Here is a 19,460-nt window from a genome sequence, read left to right on the forward strand (position 1 = left end):
CTTCAAGTAGAGATGAGAGCCTAGAATAGCCCCTCTCCTGTGGATTATGTCCTCTGACAAGCAGAGGAAACATTTGACCTCTTTTGCCACTGACTCGCATTCTGTCCCTTTCTTTGTTTCACAAACAGGATTTTCTGCAGGAAATGCTAGAATTCGATGGTCCCAGCATTTGGTAGCACTGGAGGAATGGTCCAGACTGTGGGCCCTTCTCACATCCCCCTCCTGGTTGTGGGGCTCCCACAGCCTCTCCCAAGTTTGTCCTGGGCTTTTTCTTCCTCAACCGTCTGTCACCTTTCCTTGGGAAGCAGATCACTGTCATCTCTACGGTGACAGCCTTGCTCTTGGGAAATACTAGCTTCTGTCCCATCACGTTCAACATTTTAAAATCCCCACCCTCCACTCAGACCCCAGGCTTTTCCTCTGAGCCCTCGCCTTTGCTCTGTAGCCCTTCGCTGCCGTCCTACTCAGCCCTCAGCCTCCATTTCTGCCCTCGTTACTAGAGCATCCATTTGCTGGCTCATTTTCTCTCTCTCGGCTTCGGCAGGTTCTTTTATTTTCTTCTTAGGTCAGAATGAAACTTTCAGGGCATCAAGAGTGCAGCCCCTACTTGAATCAGGCCAAGTTCTCCAGAGCACCAGGCCCTGTTTTCCTTCTAAAACCAACTCTGATCTTATCTGGATATTAGGCTTATCTCGGTGAGTCACCACACCACATTGGGCTTTTTGCAATGTGATATTGTGGAGAGACCTTGACCCATGGCTGCCTCTTGCTCCTGGGGAGACAGGAGTGGGTAGGCAGGGAGCCAGCCCTGGGGGCTGGGCTGAGAGTCACATTCTCCTAGGCTAGAGAGGGGAGGGCTATTATTATCTCTTGGACTCCTGCCTCTCTCTTGGCCTGCAAGTGTTCAGGGTCCTCATCTTTGGTCTTCAGAGCTGTGAACCTTTTCAGACTACTTTTTTTTTTTTTGCGGTACGCGGGCCTCTCACTGTTGTGGCCTCTCCCATTGCGGAGCACAGGCTCCGGATGCGCAGGCTCAGCGGCCATGGCTCACAGGCCCAGACGCTCCACGGCATGTGGGATCTTCCTGGACCGGGGCACGAACCTGTGTCCCCTGCATCGGCAGGCGGACCCTCAACCACTGCGCCACCAGGGAAGCCCTCAGACTACTTCTTGATAAAGCAGTCACACTCCACGCAGCCTGATGGGCATCTCTTTAAATCTATTTTCTGACTGTCATGCATTTCTTCTCTCTCTCCCCTCCATCTGTAAAGACCTCTCCTCCTGTTATGTGCTGAATTCTGTCCCTCCCTATGTTGAAGTCCTAACCTCTAGGACCTCAGAATGTGACTATATTTGGAGACAGGGCTTTAAAGAGGTAATTAAGTTAAAACTAAATCTGTGAGGTGAGGCCTAACCCAGTATGACTGGTGTCCTTATAAGAAGAGGAAATTTGGGCACAGACACGTACAGAGGGAAGACAATGTAAAGATGTAGGGAAAAGACATGCCATCTACAAGTCAAGGAGAGCAAACTCAGAAGAAGCCAACCTTGTAGACACCTTGATCTCGGACTTCTAGCCTCCAGAACCTTGAGACAATACATTTCTGTTGTTTCAGCCACACAGTATGTGGTACTTTGTTATTTGTTATGGCGGCAGCCCTAGCAAATGAATACACCTTGTACTTCCCCCTTTTTAAGACTAAAATCCAATCTCCTCATCATCCCCTAAGAGACCCTGCAAGATCTGGCTCTGGTCCCATCCCCTCCCTCATCTCTTAGGTGTCCCCTCTTATTCACCTTGACCCAGACCCAGCTGCCTTTGCCAGTCCCCCTCCCTTTTCAGGGCCTTGCCCTTCCTTTTCCCAACTCTTTGCATGGCTGTTTATCCTAATTTTCAATCCCACCTTCCAGGTCACCACCTCAGAGAGGCCTTCCCAGACCACCTATGTAAGGTATGCCCCGTGTAGTCCTTCTCACAGCCACTATGAACTTTTTCTTTATAGCATCTTTAATTAGTAACTTTATATATAATTGTTTATTTATCACCTGCCTTCATCAAGCCAGGGACAGTTCAGTCAGGTGTATATATCTAGCGCAGTGTCTGGCATGTAATGATGCTCAATTACTATTTGTTGAGTAAATCAATCTTCACCTCGTCAACGTATCCAGGCTTCAGGGTCCAGCCCCAATTCTGCTTCCCTCCTTAAATTGGCCTTATAATCCCCCAAGTCCACGAAAAGCTTACGGTCTTGACATGCCTTTGTTACTGTCTGTAACATGCCTTTTTCTGTCCTGGCGATTAGCACTGCCTTGGTTGTGGGGGGGTTTCCATCTGTGCCCCGCGTCCTCCCATGCAGGACCACACACTGTGCATCTCTGCATTGCCCACAGCACAGCCTGGCACAGGGCCCAGAGCTCAGGAGGCCTCAGTAAGTATATGTGGGCACAGATAGATCAGAGAGAGGGAGGAATGGTGGCGAAGTGAGTAGCTGGGCCAGTGTCAGGAATTAAAAGGGTGTCCTTGCCCTCCACGGCCCCCAGGGAGAAGGATGACAAATGTCCCATTGCCAGGGAGGGTTCTGGGGTAAACATCAGCTGTGGGTTGCAGCCACAGAGCAAAGTTCTGGGGCTGAGGAGGGAGTGGGGGAAGCCCACTGGCCTGGAGCCCCAGAATTATAGAGCAGCCCAGACTCTCTCCTGCCCAGCTGTGGGCTGCAATGGAGGGCTCTGCCCGCTGGAGCTCGAGGACCCCTCTGGCAGGAGAGGGGAGAGGCCCAAGCTTAGGAGCCAGGGCTTTCCCCCCCAGGGAAGATCCCACCAAGAGCACCCCCAAGGGTGCCACCCACCTACGGCCCAGCCAGTCCCTCCCTTCTCTCCAGCGCTGGCGGGAAGGCCAAGGCTTGGCTGGCTGAGCCCTCTCTTTTGGGGGCTGGGCTTGGACAATGGGAAGCGACAAGCCCCCTCCTCGCTGCTCCGGGGACATAAAGCAGGCCTTTCACTGTGGAGTTCTGGCCGTTTCGGTCGGTTCTTGGCACCCAGCGAGGCGGCGTCGGGAGGGGCGAGAAAGCCAGCCTGTTGGCGGTGGGGAAGGGGCCCGGCGATTCTGAGGCCGCTCACCGGCCCGGGGCTACCGGGATGGCTCCCCAGCTGCGGGATGAGCTCATACTGGGAAACCGGAACAACTTGAGGTGGAGGAGGGAGCCGGGCATCAAGGGAGCTGCGAGATCGGGAGATCGCGGCTCCGCACAGCAAGTTTTTCTTGGGGGGCAAGGACAAGCATCCACTCCTCCAGCCCTGTCCGCCGCCTTCCCCACTCCGGTCGTCAGCCCCATAGCCCTTTCCACTCTCTTTCCCGGAAACTCCCACCGACCGCGGGCCATTGCCCCCTGGGCTCGCAGATACTAGAGCTCCGTCTTGCCAACCCCCCAAAGCCCCTAGCGCAGCCTCTCCCGGGTGCCTCGGGCAAAGGCGGAGGGTGTTTCCCCGCTAGTGCCTTTCCACCCCGCGCGCCGGGGGGACCTCCTCCCCAGGCCCTGCCCCTCCTGCTTCCCCCCGTAGCGTCTGTTCCCTCTCGCGGAGAGTTTGGCGTAGACAGCTAAGGAGCCATCGTGACTGACGGAGGAGCCTACGAGAGACGAGACAGAGACGGCGACCGAGTGGGGGTGGGGACCGGCGCTGAGCCCTTGGGGCCTGGCGGCAGCGGCGGCGGGAAAGAAGTGGGGAGGGGCTCACGCCATTGGGGGAAACTCGTGTGGTTTGGGGCCAGGGCTGGGAGGAGGAGGGTAAGGATGAGAAGAAGCCGGGTTATTTAATTTTGAGGATAAATTGCACAAGTAACTCTTGCACCGTTCCTCTCCCAACCTCACTTCCCCTCCCCCACCGCAACGGACACAAGCACGCCTCCCTCCATCCCGAGATTTTGCCTTAGGTTAGGGAAGGACGGAACGGAGCCAAACCCGCGGGTTCCCCCACCCCCGCCCCTCCTTCCCTCCAGTTCTTAATCCTGGGTCTACGCACACACGCCCTTCTCCTGGGATGGGGTAGGAGGCTGCTGCCACTGGGGCTGGTAAGCATCGCCCCACGCCGCAGATTGCAAGTTCAAAGTCACCACCCAAGATCAGCTCGGAAGAGCCGTGACTTGGGGAACCGCGTCTTTCTTTGGTTACCTTTTCCCAGACAGTATTCTAATTTCTAAACGTGGAAGAGGCGTGTGTGTACGTGTGTGTGTGTGTGTGCGCGCGCGCCTCTGTGTCAATATCACTGTGTGTGTGCTCGTGTGTGTGTATGGGGGGTGTATTATGGGTGATCTTATAAATGGAAACGAGAGAACTGAACTTAAAAGAAACTGGTCAATTGTAAAACAAACAGGAATAAACAACCCTTTAGATGTAATCTGTGGTTTCTCTGGAGGTGGAGGTGGCGCTGAAGAGGAACACCCGCCCCCTCCCAATATTTTCTCCTTTGCTGCGCCTCCACCCCCAGCATTTGGAGCGGCGGAGAAGCGGCTCCGGAGTGATTAATCCGGGGATAATTCACCCCCCCGCCCCCCGGCGCGAACCCCCCGAAGCGGGATTGGAGCGAGTCATTTCCGAGAGCGCAGCGCGCCTCTCCCCGGCCGGGCGGACACTTGGTTCATTCCAGCCGCAGAAGCTCAGAGCTCCCGCGTACCGGGATTTTTTCCGAGCAGAAAAAAGCTCCAGAGCTCTCCTGACCTCCTTTCTCCTCCACTGCGAGGGGAGCCTCTCCCTCGGCGCTGCCGGTCGCGCCATGCCGCGCTCGCGGGGACGGAAGCAGGGGCGCTGCGTCTGCCCCGCGGGGAGGGCTCGCGCCGAAGCCGGGATTTCGGCGCTTGTGCCGGGCGCCGGGAGCCGCTGGGGCCGTCCGCCGACACCGCCGCCGCCGCCGCCGCCGCTGCTGCTGCTGCTGGGCTGGGGGCTGCTCAGCGCCTCGGCCGCCGCGGGTAAGTCCGGCCGCGCCGGGGAGCCGGCGGCCGCCGCGCGCCCCACCCGAGCCCCGAGCCCACCCATCCACGACCCGGTCCCTGTCCCTTCCCCCCGCCCTCCGCCTTAACCTCCCGCCCTCTCAAACGCCGACCCTCCTGCTCGGCCTCGCCTCTGCCCCCCCCTCTTTTCCCCCACCCTCACCCGTCCTCCCCGCCACCCTCACCCTCACTGCTACCCACACCCCCAGCCGCAACTTGGCCGGATCCGGCCAGGGGGCCTGGGAGACAGACCATCCCCGCCCGGGGTTGCGGGGCTCCCGGACCGTGGCTTCAGTTTCTTCAGCCTCCCAGCCCCCAAGGTGCTAGGCTTTTCCCAGATAAACTTTCCGGGAGCCCTCCCCGCCTCCAGATCCTCGTTGGCACGCCCGTCCTGGGGGCTGGAGCGGAACGGCGCGCCCCCTCCCCATTTGCTTGTCTGCAGGGTCTGCCCTTCCCTGCCCCCGCCCATTTCTCTCGCAACTGAAGCCCGCGCCCCCGCCGGAGCCGCCCGGAGACTGCGGCCGCCACCCGCCTCCCCAAGTGTCCCCCTGCCTGGGCGCTCTGGGCTGGGAGGGGGGTCAGCTGGGCGGGGGTCCAGAGCACGCCGAGCTGGAGGACTCAGGTGGGGGCTGGAGGGTGCTGAGCGACGGGCAGGCGGGGGCGGGGGTTGCGCCCGGGGGCAGGGGAGGGAGTGTCGCCGCCAGGCTCCGCGTCGCCACATTGCCTTCGGTTTCCACTCCGCGCCAAAGTGCCCTTTCCCGCGCCCTGCTGCAGCCGAGCGCCGGGTCTGCGGCAGCGGCGGCGCGGGCGGCGGGACCTGCTCCCGGCGACCGAGTCGGGGAGGCGGAAAGACCTGGCGGGTGTGGCGAGTCCCGGAACTTCGCCGATGTGTGGCCGCAGCTTGCGGACCGGGAAGGCACTCGGACCTTGGAGAGAACCCAGTCCCCACTGGGAACCACTGGCCTCGACTGCTGCCCTTCCGCTTTACCCCCTGCACCCCTCCGAGGCTCAGCTCTAGCCACAGCCTAGAAAGTTCTGTGTCCCCGGGTGGGGACGGGTCCGACGGGCGATGCCTGGGGCCGCATTTTTATTTAGCCTGGAAGCTGACACCCACGGGGGGAGAAAACCCGTAACACCTGCTGCCCAGGCTTTGACTGAGAGCACCTCCGGCCTGGAGCTGTGTTGGGTTTTTTATTTACTTATTTATTTTGTTTTTTTTAAACCACCGATTGAACCTTTGAAGGCTTGGCCTCAGCCATCCAAGCCTCTAGGTGGTCCCTTTTTGGAAACTGCGACACTTACCTGGCGAGCTCTTCTGTCCACTCTGGGCTCCAGCATCTTGTGAGCCAGTGCCCGCAGACCGTGTCGCCAGCTCCTTAGCCGGGAATGTTAGGGCTGCTGGTCGGGGAAGGGCGCCCCGAGCCAGCCCTAGCTCTCCCATCCCTACTTGACCGGACTTTCTCAGGTTCCCCTAAGAGTCATAGCGGCCGACACCCAGAGAGGGGCGCCCGCGGTGCGCGCGCCTAGGAGCTCAGGCCTCGCGCACACCCACACCCACTGGGTGGCTGCACAGTTCACAACGACGCCGCTGGTCACCAGACTTGCCACATGAGAGGTGGGGGTACCGCTGGTACCGGCTGTCAGGCCTCTCAGACGTGTGTCCAGGAGCGGCCCCTGCTCTGGCTTAGCGGACCTGAGATTACCCCTAATATGATCCAGCTGGGTTTCTGGCTCGATTTGTCCCTGCCCCTTGGGCATGTAATGCCCCCAGGGAAAGAAGAAGGCCGACTACCGGAGCTTGCACACTGCTGGGCTGTGTTGGAATCCTGCCTTGGAGAGATCGGTTGGCTTGCAGCTCTTTGGTTGGCAGAGAAGTTGGGGGTGGGAGCGCTGAACGGCTTGGGGGAGGGAGTGCTTGCTCTCTGGTGGGCGCGCTCTGCCTTCCCATCCCGCATTTACATGTGGTGTTTGACCTTGCCAGCAGCAGAGATTTGGAAGTGGACTTGGTGACAGATGATGGCAGGATTTGGCACATTAGAGGGGGAAGCACATTTATTTTGTGTTCTCTTCATGCCGTTGACTTTAAAAGATGCTCAGGACTGCGCCGTCTCCCTTCCTTGGCCTGGTGATGACTGGATAAAATGAATGTAGGATTTGAACCTGCCTTCAACTTGGACACTCACCCCTTCCATCTGTGCCCTCACACTTCCCTTACCCCCAGCCTCCCTAGAGACCTTCCAGCAGTTACCTCCTCCCCCTGGATGATAGATCAATCACTCTCCTGTCTTTTGTTTTCCCTAAACAACTTAATGTCTAACATAAAACAAGCCAACCAGACTTCTTGGCCCCATTGACCTTGTAGCTCCCATCCCATCTTTCCTTCTCGTTTACAAGCTTACTCTCTTCAGACGAGTCCTGAACTCACTTTCTCTGCGACCATTCAATCCCTGCTGACTGGCTTCTGTCCCCAGGACTGGAACTCTCTAGGAAAGATCACTGGTGACCCCCTTAATCGCCAAACCCATCTGCTTTCTCTTTCTTTACCTCTCTGAAACTGTGAACACTTTGGATTACTTCTTTTAAAATTTCTCTTCCTTGGGCTTCCGGCACACTGTGCTCGGCTGATTTTTTCTCCTACCTCTTGGCTGTTCCTTCCCAGTTTCTAATAGTAGCACTTATTCCCCTCTTGAAAGTCTGGCTTCCTGCAGTGTTCCATTCCTTATGCTTTTCCTCATTTCCTTTCACTCCTCCCTGGGCGAGCTCATCCAGGCCCATTTCTTCCACTACCACACTCTGACGCTTCCAGACAGATCTCTCCTGCCAAGATGCTTCTCCCGATATATGTCTATTGGCTTCCTAGCCCACGGAAGCTCTGGATCTAGACAGCCCGTAGAACCGGCTGACTCTTGGACATCTTCACATAGATGTTTCCCTTCCAAAGCAAACTCATTAGCTCTGCACCTAACCTCCAGTATCCTCCATGCAGGCTGGTGGTACTGGCAGCTTCCCAGTTACCTAGCCGGGAACCTTAGGATCATCCTCAACTCCTTCCTTATCAGGTGGCCATCAAGTTCTGTCAGTTTCATGCTCTCAAATGTTCTCAAACCTGGCCACTTTTCTCCGAATTAAGCAGCTCTGAGCATTGAAAAGACTGTTATGCTTCCCATTTCCTTAATAAGTAATTTAAAATAAAGGCAATATTAAACTGTAAGTGTAAGGGTTTTTATACTTACAGTTTAAAGTTCTGATTTTTCCCATGCTAACCACTTCATTGCTTTAAAAGAAATCAAATATCAAATTATTTTAAAAAAAATTCTCCCTGCTTTGCTTGTTTTCAGAGGCCTCTAAAAAACTGGAGCACTGACCATACCCAGTGTTTGATGACACTACTAACTGAATTGTATTCAAAGTAGTTATTTATCTGCCTCACGTATTGAACTGTGAGCTTCCTGAGGGCAGGGACAGTGCTTTATTTCTCTTGGCATCCCCAGCACCCAGCTCAGGACCTGGCATAGAATTGGTGGCTGATAGATGGTTGTTAAATCAGCAGAAGATTTTTTAAAATATCTTTTTCTTGGACAGTTTACTAGGGGCTGATAAGCCTAAAATAAGAGTTTTAGGGATCAAAGAAGCCAGTTGGTTTGCAGAGGTAATGCGACAACAAAGCCACCTGATCCCCAGTTGCTTTCCCTCCAGAACCAAATGTCACAGATTGGTAAGATAGCTCCTTAAGTTCTAGAACCAATGCAAGAACAAGCCCTAAGCATTACCCACCCCCCCACCCCCCCAGGAAAGGCATCAATGTATGGATTTGAACTTCCATTTGCAATTGAGCTGTGCGTTTATGGTTTTAAAAAAGAAACTGACCACAGCAGAGAGTGTTGACCATATCCTGGACTGGTGACAGTGTAGCTCTGTTGAAGGTGAGGCTAGAATGATGTGGAAAGGCACTGGAGAACCAGATTGCCAGGGCTCGGACACTGCGAGGTTTGGGTGTGTCCAGAAGAGTCCAGCAGGTGGCTTCAGCGACACCAACTTGCCTCATGTGTCTCATCTGCCTCTGTTTCATCATCATTGTCATGCCAGCAGGATTTAGGGACTCTGATGGCTCAGCAGAGCCAGATGTTCGTTGTTGGAGAACTAGCTGATCTTCAGACCTCCCCAAGGCTCAGGCTGCCTGCCTGCAAAAGGGACAAGGCATCTCTGTGTTTTGGAAGGGATTAGAAATCAGAGATGCAACAGGCCCAGCACATACATATTGATTGTGCCCATTGAATGCAAGATGGGGTTGGAACAGGAACACTGAGGACAGAGGACTCGGCCAGGAAGTCTGTGCACCCTCCCAATATCCTCCTCCACTGCGCAGAAAGCTGTACCCAGGGGAGTGACACTAACAGCTGAGGTCTGTTGAGTCCTCACCATGTGCTGATGGCAACCCAAGCACTTGCATGTATTAATTCGACCCTCACAGCAACCCAGTGAGACCAGTAATATTATTCTCCCCATTTTATCCACAAAGAAATAGGTTCAGAGAGGACACATAACTTAACCACACCACTAGTCAGCCAGAGATTGAACCCAGGCCTGCCTGACTCCAAATCCTTTACTGGTACCCACCCTGTTATCTGATTTCTAAGGAGACCCAGCTGGTGCTACCCCTGGAATCCTTCCACACAGGCTGCCTATCTCTGTCCTGCTTTTCCCGCTGGGCTGTGCCCATCAGTTATGCTGTGATGCTTTTAGCACTTGAGCCTGGATCTCAACCTTCCAACTCCTCAAGCAGCCGTGGTCCATCCATCTCCACCACAGCTCCTGGAGGGTGACTACAAAGCCGTCCTTGATTTGCTTCTAGTCCCAGGCACTAGTCTCGACTGAACTCTGCTGTGAACTCTCACAACCGAGGTTGTAAAACTCCTCGTATTGTAAAACTCATCAGGACATATCGGGATTTCTTGTTTAATGAGACAACGTCTGCCTTTCCCTAAGGTTCCATGAACTCAGGCGAGCAGTGTAGCCCAGATCACAGCACATAGCAGACACTCAATAAACACCTGGTGAAAGGATCAGAGGCAGGTTCTCTGGAGCCCAGGGTTCCCTTTCTCTATGACTGTCCTTTTGGACATTCCCAAGGCAAGGGGCTTGGAGGAGTGGGATGTGATGAAGGGGCATCCCCAGGTGGGAGGCGGCCCTATGTCCTTCTACATATTACCAACAATAGCTCTCCTTTACTGAGTACTGGCTTAGTGCTTTACAGACATTCCTATTCAATTCTCACAACAATTCAGGTACTATAATATCACATTTGAAGAGACTGAGACTCAGAAATTCAACAATTTGGCCAAGATTATAGAGCAGATAGGAGAGGAGTCAGGATTGAACCTCAGGGCTTCCTGACTCTAGGGCCCATCCTTTTAATTCATGGAAAGCATCTGACACAGTGCCGGACCTGTTGTTAGCATTCAGTGTATGTTAAATGCTGCCACTACCTCTACTGCTGCTACTGTTGTCCACATGCGTTCTGCACCAGCCTCTTGGAATTATAAGAGAAACAGTTCTCATCCTGTACCGCTCTAAGATGCCACCAGATGCGTCAGCAAGGCTTTCCTCTGCTCCTCCCACGGAAAGCACGCTCAGAACCTGGCGCACTCACCCACCTGTCAGGCCTGGTTAGTACACCTCTTCCTGGAGGGGTGAAGAGGGCAGACCCTCTAGCTCCCCCTAGAGGTTGGAGAATGTCACTGACACTGCCTTCCTTGGGTTTCATTCTGAGTGGGATATGGCCTCCCAATCCCTCCTCTCCATCTGCTACAGAGATTTTCCACGACAACAGGGGAACATCTGGGTGAACCTGAAAATGGAGGGTTACCTCAGAGTTTTCCACCTCACAGAGACACTGTCTCAGGATTCAGCGGCTTTGAATAGAATTCGGCTTCCCGTTGGGCCCACAGAAAGCAAAGGGTAGGCTATGCAATGTGGGTTTCTCAACTTGAAAATAGTGGTGTGGTTCTTAGAGCTCTTTCCTGGTTCTTGTAAGTTAAGAGAAACATGAAACTCATATTTATTTTCTTTCTGGATGTGGGAGCTCAACCCCCTGGGCTATCTTTTCATACCCCACCTTTAAAGATGAGATTCTTTTTTGGGGGGGCCTGTACAAATTCAAGACATAATAAGAATTACATACTCTTTTTAGAGCATGCTTTTGATTCCCTATCAATAGATTAAGCATTTTGGAAGTTGTTTGAAAAAAAATAAAGATGAGATTCTGTATCTTTTTTTCCTTCCTCTTCCACCCCAACACACACTTAACTCTTAGATCTCTGGGGTCCTTTGGCTTTCTCATATAGTTTCGCATGACATGAAGAATGGTCATGCCCTGTATACATTAAAAAAGAACTTTGGCCAAGCAGGAGACGGGAGGGGAGCAGGCAGGAGATGGGATGGGAGTGGATGGAATGGAATATGATGGGGTGGGATTGGAGAAACAGGATAATTTGAGATGGACTGAGGTGAAGTAGGAAGGAGTGAGTTGGGGTAGGGTCAAGCATGGGTTGGGATGTATATTGGGATGGAACAGATAGAATGAATTGGGACAGACTGAGATGGGTGGTGGAATGAAATGGAATAGGATTGAGTAAAATATGATGGTTTGAGGTGGAATTGGGAGATATAGAGTGTTCGGGGGATTGACTGGGATAGGACGGAGTGAAGTGGGATAGGATTGGGTCAGAATGGATTGGGATGGGATGGGATGGGGTGGGATAAGATGGGATGGGTGGAGTTGAGTTGGGGTAGAGTGGGACGATCGGGATATGGTAGAGTGGAGTGAATGAGTTGTGGTGGGATGGGGTGAGATGGGGATGAGTTAGGATGTATTGGGGTGGCTTAGGTTGGGTTAATTGGGAGGGGATACGGGAGATGTAGTGGGATTATATAACCAATTGAGTGGGCACTGTGAGGAAATGGGAAATTAAGGAGGGTACCAGAAACAACCTAACCTGCTTCACCTTATTGTAGCATCTTCATCTTCCTCCCCAGAACTCCTCAGTTCCTCATTTGCCTGAACTGTGAAATTTCTAGCAGATAGAAAGTCCCCATCAGCCCTTGGTTCCACACTGGTGTCGATTCTAAAATGCTGATGGCTCCACTCTCTGCTACTAGGGGTCTTCAGGGAGAAATTGGAAGTCCTGTGTGGCCACCACCATGAACCCTAGCAGAGAAGTATGCCAGGCACAAGGCAGGAGCCCCAGTGCAGCCCTTGTCAAGCCCAACATCAGAGAAGGGCACTGTGCCCACCCTGGAGCTAGCGGGGTGGCTGTACCCACAGAAAGCAAAGTTCTGGGTAGTGTAGGGGTTCACCTCTGTGGTCCCCTCTCTTGAGGAGTTTCCCCACTGGAAACTGCCTTTCACTTTCTACCTATTTGTTTCTTATTGTTGGAAAATTTTAAACTGAATTGAGCTCTAAGGAGATGTCAATTCTGCCCTTGAAAAATCATCGTTATAAGACACTCTTGTGATGCTAAAAATAATGTCTGTGTAGTTAAATCACTGACAGCACCAAGATAACTCTTAGAAACTTATTTGAGAATCTCCCACGTGGTCTGGAGCAGAAAATAAGGGCTCATATTGTGGCACAAATAGCCTTCCTCCCTGCCCATGTCTCATTTATACTCAAGTGCAATTATAATCCAGAAACCCAAAAAATTATGTGTCCATCTTCTTGGTTTTCAAATAGGCAATAGAATAAGGTCCATTATTAAGTAGCTACATCTATTTATTGATTGAAAGTAAGCAGGTGTGACAGTTGCAACTTGGGAGAAAGCAGAAACTTTGAAATAGACCATTTGAGATACAAGCGAATTATCAGAGATTGCCTAGGCATTTTGTGCAGAGTGATTGATAACCCTTTCTGAGATGAGCAAGTGTGGTAGAGTCGACTCAGGCCCCGGGAGGTTTGTCTGCGGGTTGCTGCCTAACTCCCCACCCCAGCCTGAGTCTTACCACCTCCTGCCCTCATCACTCCTCCATCACCATGTCAGGGGTAGGAGTCAAAGGTGGAGAGAGGCTCAGAGACTGGGTGAGGCTTGGTGATGGTGCATGGGATTTCCGGCACAGTACTTGGCAACAAAAAGGAGGTGAAAGTTTAATGATTTATTTTCAATCTATGACCAACAAGGACCTACTGTATAGCACAAGGAGCTGTGCTCAATATTCTATAATAACCTAAATGGGAAAAGAACTTGAAAAAGAATAGATACATGTATAACTGAATCACTTTGCTGTACACCTGAAACTAACACAACATTGTTAATCAACTTTACTCCAATATAAAATAAAAATGAAAAAATAAAATAAAATGTTCCTAGCGTGAAAACTGCCCCTTCAAGGATGGCATCCCTCCCCCCGGGGACCTGTGTTGCCCTGCTCTCCTGGCCTTTGTCATTTGTGCAGTCCTAGAAGGGCTGAGCCATGGCAGATTCATAGCTGAAAGGAACACGTCCTGATACGTTTGATATGTTTCTTGAACTTTGGCCTGAGAGTCAGGAAACTAGTCTTCCAGCCTTGGTCCTGCCTCTACATCTCATTCCTTCTTGCTGGGCCTGACTTCCTTGCCTGTAAAGTGGAGATAATAATACCCACCTTGTCTATGTAATGCTGAACTTGGCCTTATTTAATCAACAAAACAAAAAGGATCCAGAGATTTTAGAGTAGGTCACCAGTGTAAGCCCCATCCAATGGGAGATCCTGCCCAGTGGCCAGGCTGGCTTGGCATGCCAGGGATGTGAATCTCACTACCTTTGCAGACAGCGTGCTTGGCTATGCTTCAGGACGCAGGGGTAGTGGATGAAGGAGGGTGAACTCACTCAGCTTCCTGGCCCTTATCCATTCTTACCCTCCAAGTGGCAGATCCTGAGAAGTTGAAAGGGAGGACACGAACAGTTCCCATCCACCGCCCATCAGGTATCTGCTGCAGCCTCCTCCCTTCCCACCCACCCACCTACCCCGGGGCAGCATCACTGAACTCAGGCTGGGCGAGGTGATTGCTAGGGCTTCATATTCACTAAGACATCCATCCAGGGGACAAGATTTGCCCCGAGGCCTTTTAACTCTAGCAAGATGGAAATTCCCTGTGTTTGAGGACCACTGGGACTCACATCTCTTGTGACATTTTGTTCCAAGAAACACGGAAAGAGGAAAATGTAACAAGGATAGTTTTCCTGGTCATGTGGAAGGCACTGCTGGGTGTTTTTTGCTTTCTGCTTTTTTCATTGAGCATGACATGGAATTAACCTACCCTCAGATCATGACACTTTATGATCATCTATCTATGAAAGGCTCCTTTCTTGTTTTATTTAAAAAAATTTCCTTCCTTTATCCCCAATCCCAAGGCAATTGTTGCCTTCTCCCATCAGTACCCACTCTAATATATTTTATATATGTCTTGAAATATGCATGGATCCTTATAAAATATGTAAGGTTGTTTTGTGTGCATATGTAAATTTACATAAATGATAGTGAACTATAAATTTAATCAAGTGAATTGCTTTATTGACTTAGCACTATATTTTATACATCTAGCCCTGCTCCTTGTATGTGTCTAGTCCTTCACTGCATTATGAGTTGTGCATCCATCACATTGTATATATCCACTCCCCCTGGGAATAAACCCCTGGCTTGTCTGTAACTCCTCCTGACTACACATGAAGCTCTGGAGAACATCCTTGTACATTCTCTCTTGGGACCCCGTGTAAGAATAACTCTGGGCTATACAGGGTGGACGATTGGGATCCCTGAGTTAACATGTTGATTTTCTATGATATGCCATAATATTTTCCAGAGCAGCTGAGCTAGGGCTCATTTCCACCAAGAGTGCACTAGAGTTTCTGTCTCCCCATGTCGTTACCAATACTAACATTGTCCACCTTTCTAATTTTTTTCCATTCTGATAAGTTTAAAGCGCCATCTCGTTGTTTTGTTTTATTTTGCATTTCTCTGATGACTAGTAAGTTTGAATATCTCTTATATGCTTGTTAGCTATTTGAGCTTCTCTTTTTGTGAATTGCCTAGTCATATTGTTTTCCTTGTTTTTTTGCGGTACGCGGGCCTCTCACTGTTGTGGCCTCTCCTGTTGCGGAGCACAGGCTCCAGACGCGCAGGCTCAGCGGCCATGGCTCACGGGCCCAGACGCTCCGTGGCATGTGGGATCCTCCCGGACCGGGGCATGAACCCGCGTCCCCTGCATCGGCAGGCGGACTCTCAACCACTGCACCACCAGGGAAGCCCTCTTTTCCTATTTTTAAATTGGATTTCCTGTCTTAATTTAGAAAAATCTGGGTTTGATTTTCAGGAGTTCCTTTTATATTCCAGATATTGCCCTCTGTCAGTTTTAGAGATTACAGATAACTTCTCCCAATCTTTCATCTATTTTGTTTATGATGTCTTTCTTTGGACAGAGATGCTTCATTTTGAGGTAGTCAGATTCATCAATGTTTTGTGGAAGGCAGAAGTTGGGATACACAGCTGCACTGATGAGCTAAGGGGCAGGGTGGGCTCCCAGGCCCACCTGACTCCATCCTTCTACAGGGATGGCTCTCTGTATGGAGGGCTTTGAGCAGTCCCAGAGCCTTCCTGTCCATACTGGGGCCCCAATTCCTATAGGAGGTCTTTCTTCTGGCTCAAGGCACTGTGTTTTAGAAGGTGCCAGTTAAACTACAAATAAATTACTGGACGGGTGCCACACTTAGAGAATGTGAGGGATTACTTAGCCCTTCAGCAGGCATTTATAGAGGGCCTGTGCTGGGCCTGAGCTCTCAGATGCATTGGGGACCATAGACAAGTTTCAAAGATAAGGGTACATAAGAGAGACAACTGCCCACATATTCATAGCAGCATTAGTCATGATATCCAAAAGGTGGAAATAACCCAAGTGTCTACTGATGGATAAATGGATAAACAAAATGTGGCATCTACATACAGTGTAGTATTATTCACCCTTAAAAAGGAAGGAGAGGGCTTCCTTGGTGGCGCGGTGGTTGAGAGTCCGCCTGCCGATGCAGGGGACGTGGGTTCGTGCCCCGGTCTGGGAAGATCCCACACGCCGCGGAGAGGCTGGGCCCGTGAGCCATGGCCGTTGGGCCTGCACATCCGGAGCCTGTGCTCCGCAACGGGAGAGGCCACAACAGTGAGAGGCCCGCGTACCGGGAAAAAAAAAAAAAAAAGGAAGGAGATTCTACATTCTACAACTTGGATAAGCCTTGAAGACATTATGTTAAGTGAACTAAGCCAGTCACAAAAGAACAAATACCATATGGTTCCAGTTATATGAAGTACTCAGAGTAGTCAGATCCACGGAGACAGAAAGTAGAATGCTGGTCGCTGGGGCTGGGGGTTGGGGGCTTGAAGGGAATGGGGGGTTGTTTTCTTAATGAATAGAGTTTCAGTTTTGCAAGATGGAAAGAGTTCTGGAGATGCATGGTGCTGATGGTTGCACAGCAACGTGAATCACCTTAACGCCACTGAACTGTGCACTTAAAAATGGCTAACGTGGTCACTTTTAGGTTATATATATTTTGCCACAGTTAGAAAAAAAGAGGGGTAACTCTGCAGACTCCAGGGGTCAGGAAGGTCTCCTAGAGCAAGTGAAGTTTAGGCTGAGACTCGCAGGATAGATAGCAGAGAGCAGATGAAGAGAGGCAGCAGGGGGAAGGATTCCAACAATGGAAACGTACCTGTACAGGCTTATGGTTGGGTGGAAGTGAGGCATGTTCAAGGTCTGGAAGTAGCTCAGTGTGACAAATAAGGGCCATGAAGAGTCGAGAGGGTTTGGAGCAGGGGTGTGGCCCCATCAGCTTGGTTTGCTGGTGCAGGTCTTGAAGGAATGCAGTGATGATGAGGGCAGGGTGTGGACCAGGGCACTACTGGGGAAGGCAGGTCTTGGTGCCCCTTGGGGAGAGGTCGGCAAGGAGGATATGAGGGCATCCTCTTCCTTCCTCATTTTTTTTACCCTGTTCCCCACCTTCCCAGAGAGGGTAAAACAGAACTGTCAAAAGTCCATGAAACCCACGTAATAACTTGTGGATTGTAAGTCACAGTTCTGTTAATCCTGCCTCAGTGAGAACATCCCACAACTTTCTGCAAGAAAGAAAGGTAAAATAGTTGGTCTACCTGCTCGGGGATGACTCCACAGGCCGTTTCAACATCCCATCTCCTGCGGAGACCTGCTGTACTCTATCTTGTCCAGGTCGCGTGTGCCCCTCCACATTTTGGTCAGTCTGCACCCCGTGGTCCACCTCCTCTCCTCTTCTGACCTCTCCAGTTATCTCCTGCCCCTTTCCTTTCCTGCTCCCTCCTTTTCCCAGTCCTGTTATTTTCCTGACACCCAAAGTCTTCATTCTCATTTTAGAGTCATCCTCCCATCCCCAGCCTCACCATCAATTTGAGCCTCCTGCTGACCTTTGACCTTGTTGCCTCCACCCCTTCCTCACCTAGGACCTGCCCTCTCCATGGCCTTTCCTTTAGCCAGGCTTCAGCCCGCCAGCTCTGTCAGCAAGGAGGATTTTCAATGCTTTTAGCTGCTCCCATCTGCTTAGGACCAGTGGGGCTGGGTCCTTTGGACATTCACTGAGCTCATGGTGCAGTGGCCCTGGCCTGGGGGTCAGGGATACAAATACCATTTAAAACCAAGTGCCTTCCTCAAGGACAGTTATGGGCTCCTAAAGGCCCAGGGAACTGTGAGAATAGAGGAGGGGGAGGGGCAGCAGGGCAAGCTTCACCTAGGGGTGTAAGCAGGCTCTCCAAGAGTGAGCAGGCATCCTTCGGAGGAGAATAATATGGGGGTAGGAGGTCCTAGGTAGAGGGAGTGGCCTGGACGAAGGCTTGAGGCAGGAAGCTGTGTCGGGAGATGTCAAGTTTGCATGCCCCTCCGTCAGCATCATTATCATGGAAGCTGGAATCGGTCTTTCAGGGAACACTCGGGAGATGCTGAGAGCTGTACTTTCCCCTCCCTAAACCCTGTGGCACTCCTAAGAAGGTGATGGTTTTGCAGTTGAGGAAACTGAGATTTAAGGAGATTAAGTTACTCACCCAAGACTAGACAACCAGGGAGGGAGAGAGCCTGGATTTAAACCTGGTCTGATTCTGGCACCCACAGGCTTAACAACCACTGCTGTACCCAGGTTTCTCAGTTACAAATGTAGATTCCCAGGCCCTCCCTGGATCTTCCGAATCAGAGTATCTCGGAGCAGGGTGCGGAAGCTACATCCCTAATAAATTCCTGTTATTACTATTATGCACATGAAGTCTGTCTAGGAACCTCTTAGGCAAACAGCTCCCGACGCCTGAAGGCGGAGCCCAGAGGAGATGGGCCTTCAGCCATCCACTCCTCTGCAATGACCGTGGCCTTGACCTCACCCAGGAGTCAACAGAGGAAGGGCTTCCTGCTTCCCCTCCCCACTCCTTTCCTCTCAGCTCTGCCCTGGTGGAGCTGGGGCCCCGGAGGTGACCAGATTAGCGCTGCCGAGATTCGGTGGCCCCCAAGAAGAGGCTGGGGAAGCATACTAGCTCCACAGGCCTGCATCCCATACCTGAACTACTTAGCACATCTAACAGAAGGCCTGCTGGTCCGGGTGGGCCTGACAGCTCTGAGCTCCTGATTTACCACGTCCTTCCACCAGCCCCTGGTTTGTTAGGTGAGAAAGCAGGACGCTCAGGGGAGTCTTATCCTCAATTCCTTGTGTACTAACTCCTATTATTCCAGGTTTAATACTTGAAGAGCGGACACAAAGCACTGAAGGGCCATTTTCCTGGGGCCCGTTGCTGGGAGCCAGCTGTATTTTCGGACAGAGGCGAAACAGGCAGGCTAAGGCGGGGTGGCCAGTCGTGGTCAGGGTCAGGGCAGACGGGGAGGGCTCCCAAGGGTGAGGCCAAGGCGTCCAGGTTTGTTCCTGGCTGGAGCAGGACACAGCTGCCAGGGGAGGGGCTCTAGCCCAGTGGATGGACATTTAGGGAGTCTGTTGTCCCTGTGAGAAGCCGGAGACTCTGCAGAGAAACCTAGGCAAAGGGCCAGTTATGCAAATAGGGATGCTAAGACAGGAAGTACAGAAGTACAGAGACTCTGGGAGGCCAGGGGGTCAGGGGGAAGGGGGTAGAGGGGGTCATTCATTCATTCATTCATTTGGCCAAGTGTTTCAGGAAGTCGGGTAGGGACTATTAAATGAGTGCCCTGAGAGAGAAAGATTTCATGATCAGATGAATTTGGGAATCACTAGACCTCTGGTTTCCAATGTGTGGTCCAAGGCTTTGCCAGGAAGCTTCATAGAATTTCAGCTTCACTGTCCTGCCTGTAAAGGTGTATGTTTGCCTGACTCTCAGCATGCAGCTTTCCTACCCCATGTCCATATAAATCTGTGCCCCACTGACAAGCATTTGGGTTCTTTTATTCACCGCTGTGTCCCTAGCACCTAGGACCGTGCCTGGAGCAGGG

The 19,460-nt window shown here is 51.8% G+C and overlaps 1 protein-coding gene across 2 annotated transcripts in view; it reads left to right on the forward strand.

Annotated features, from left to right (window-relative positions):
- Nucleotides 1-4,767: 4,767 nt before the first annotated feature.
- The window catches only part of CSMD2 (CUB and Sushi multiple domains 2), a 665,093-nt gene continuing 650,400 nt past the window's right edge, over nucleotides 4,768-19,460 (forward strand). For both annotated transcript variants that reach the window (XM_029230811.1, XM_029230813.1), the window contains exon 1: nucleotides 4,768-4,960. In XM_029230811.1, coding sequence (XP_029086644.1) covers nucleotides 4,768-4,960 — 193 coding nt within the window. The remainder of the gene's footprint in view (nucleotides 4,961-19,460) is intronic.

Source organism: Monodon monoceros, unplaced genomic scaffold (assembly GCF_005190385.1).
Source record: "Monodon monoceros isolate NGI ecotype Baffin Bay Population unplaced genomic scaffold, NGI_Narwhal_1 Super_Scaffold_18, whole genome shotgun sequence".
Classification (NCBI taxonomy): domain Eukaryota; kingdom Metazoa; phylum Chordata; class Mammalia; order Artiodactyla; family Monodontidae; genus Monodon; species Monodon monoceros.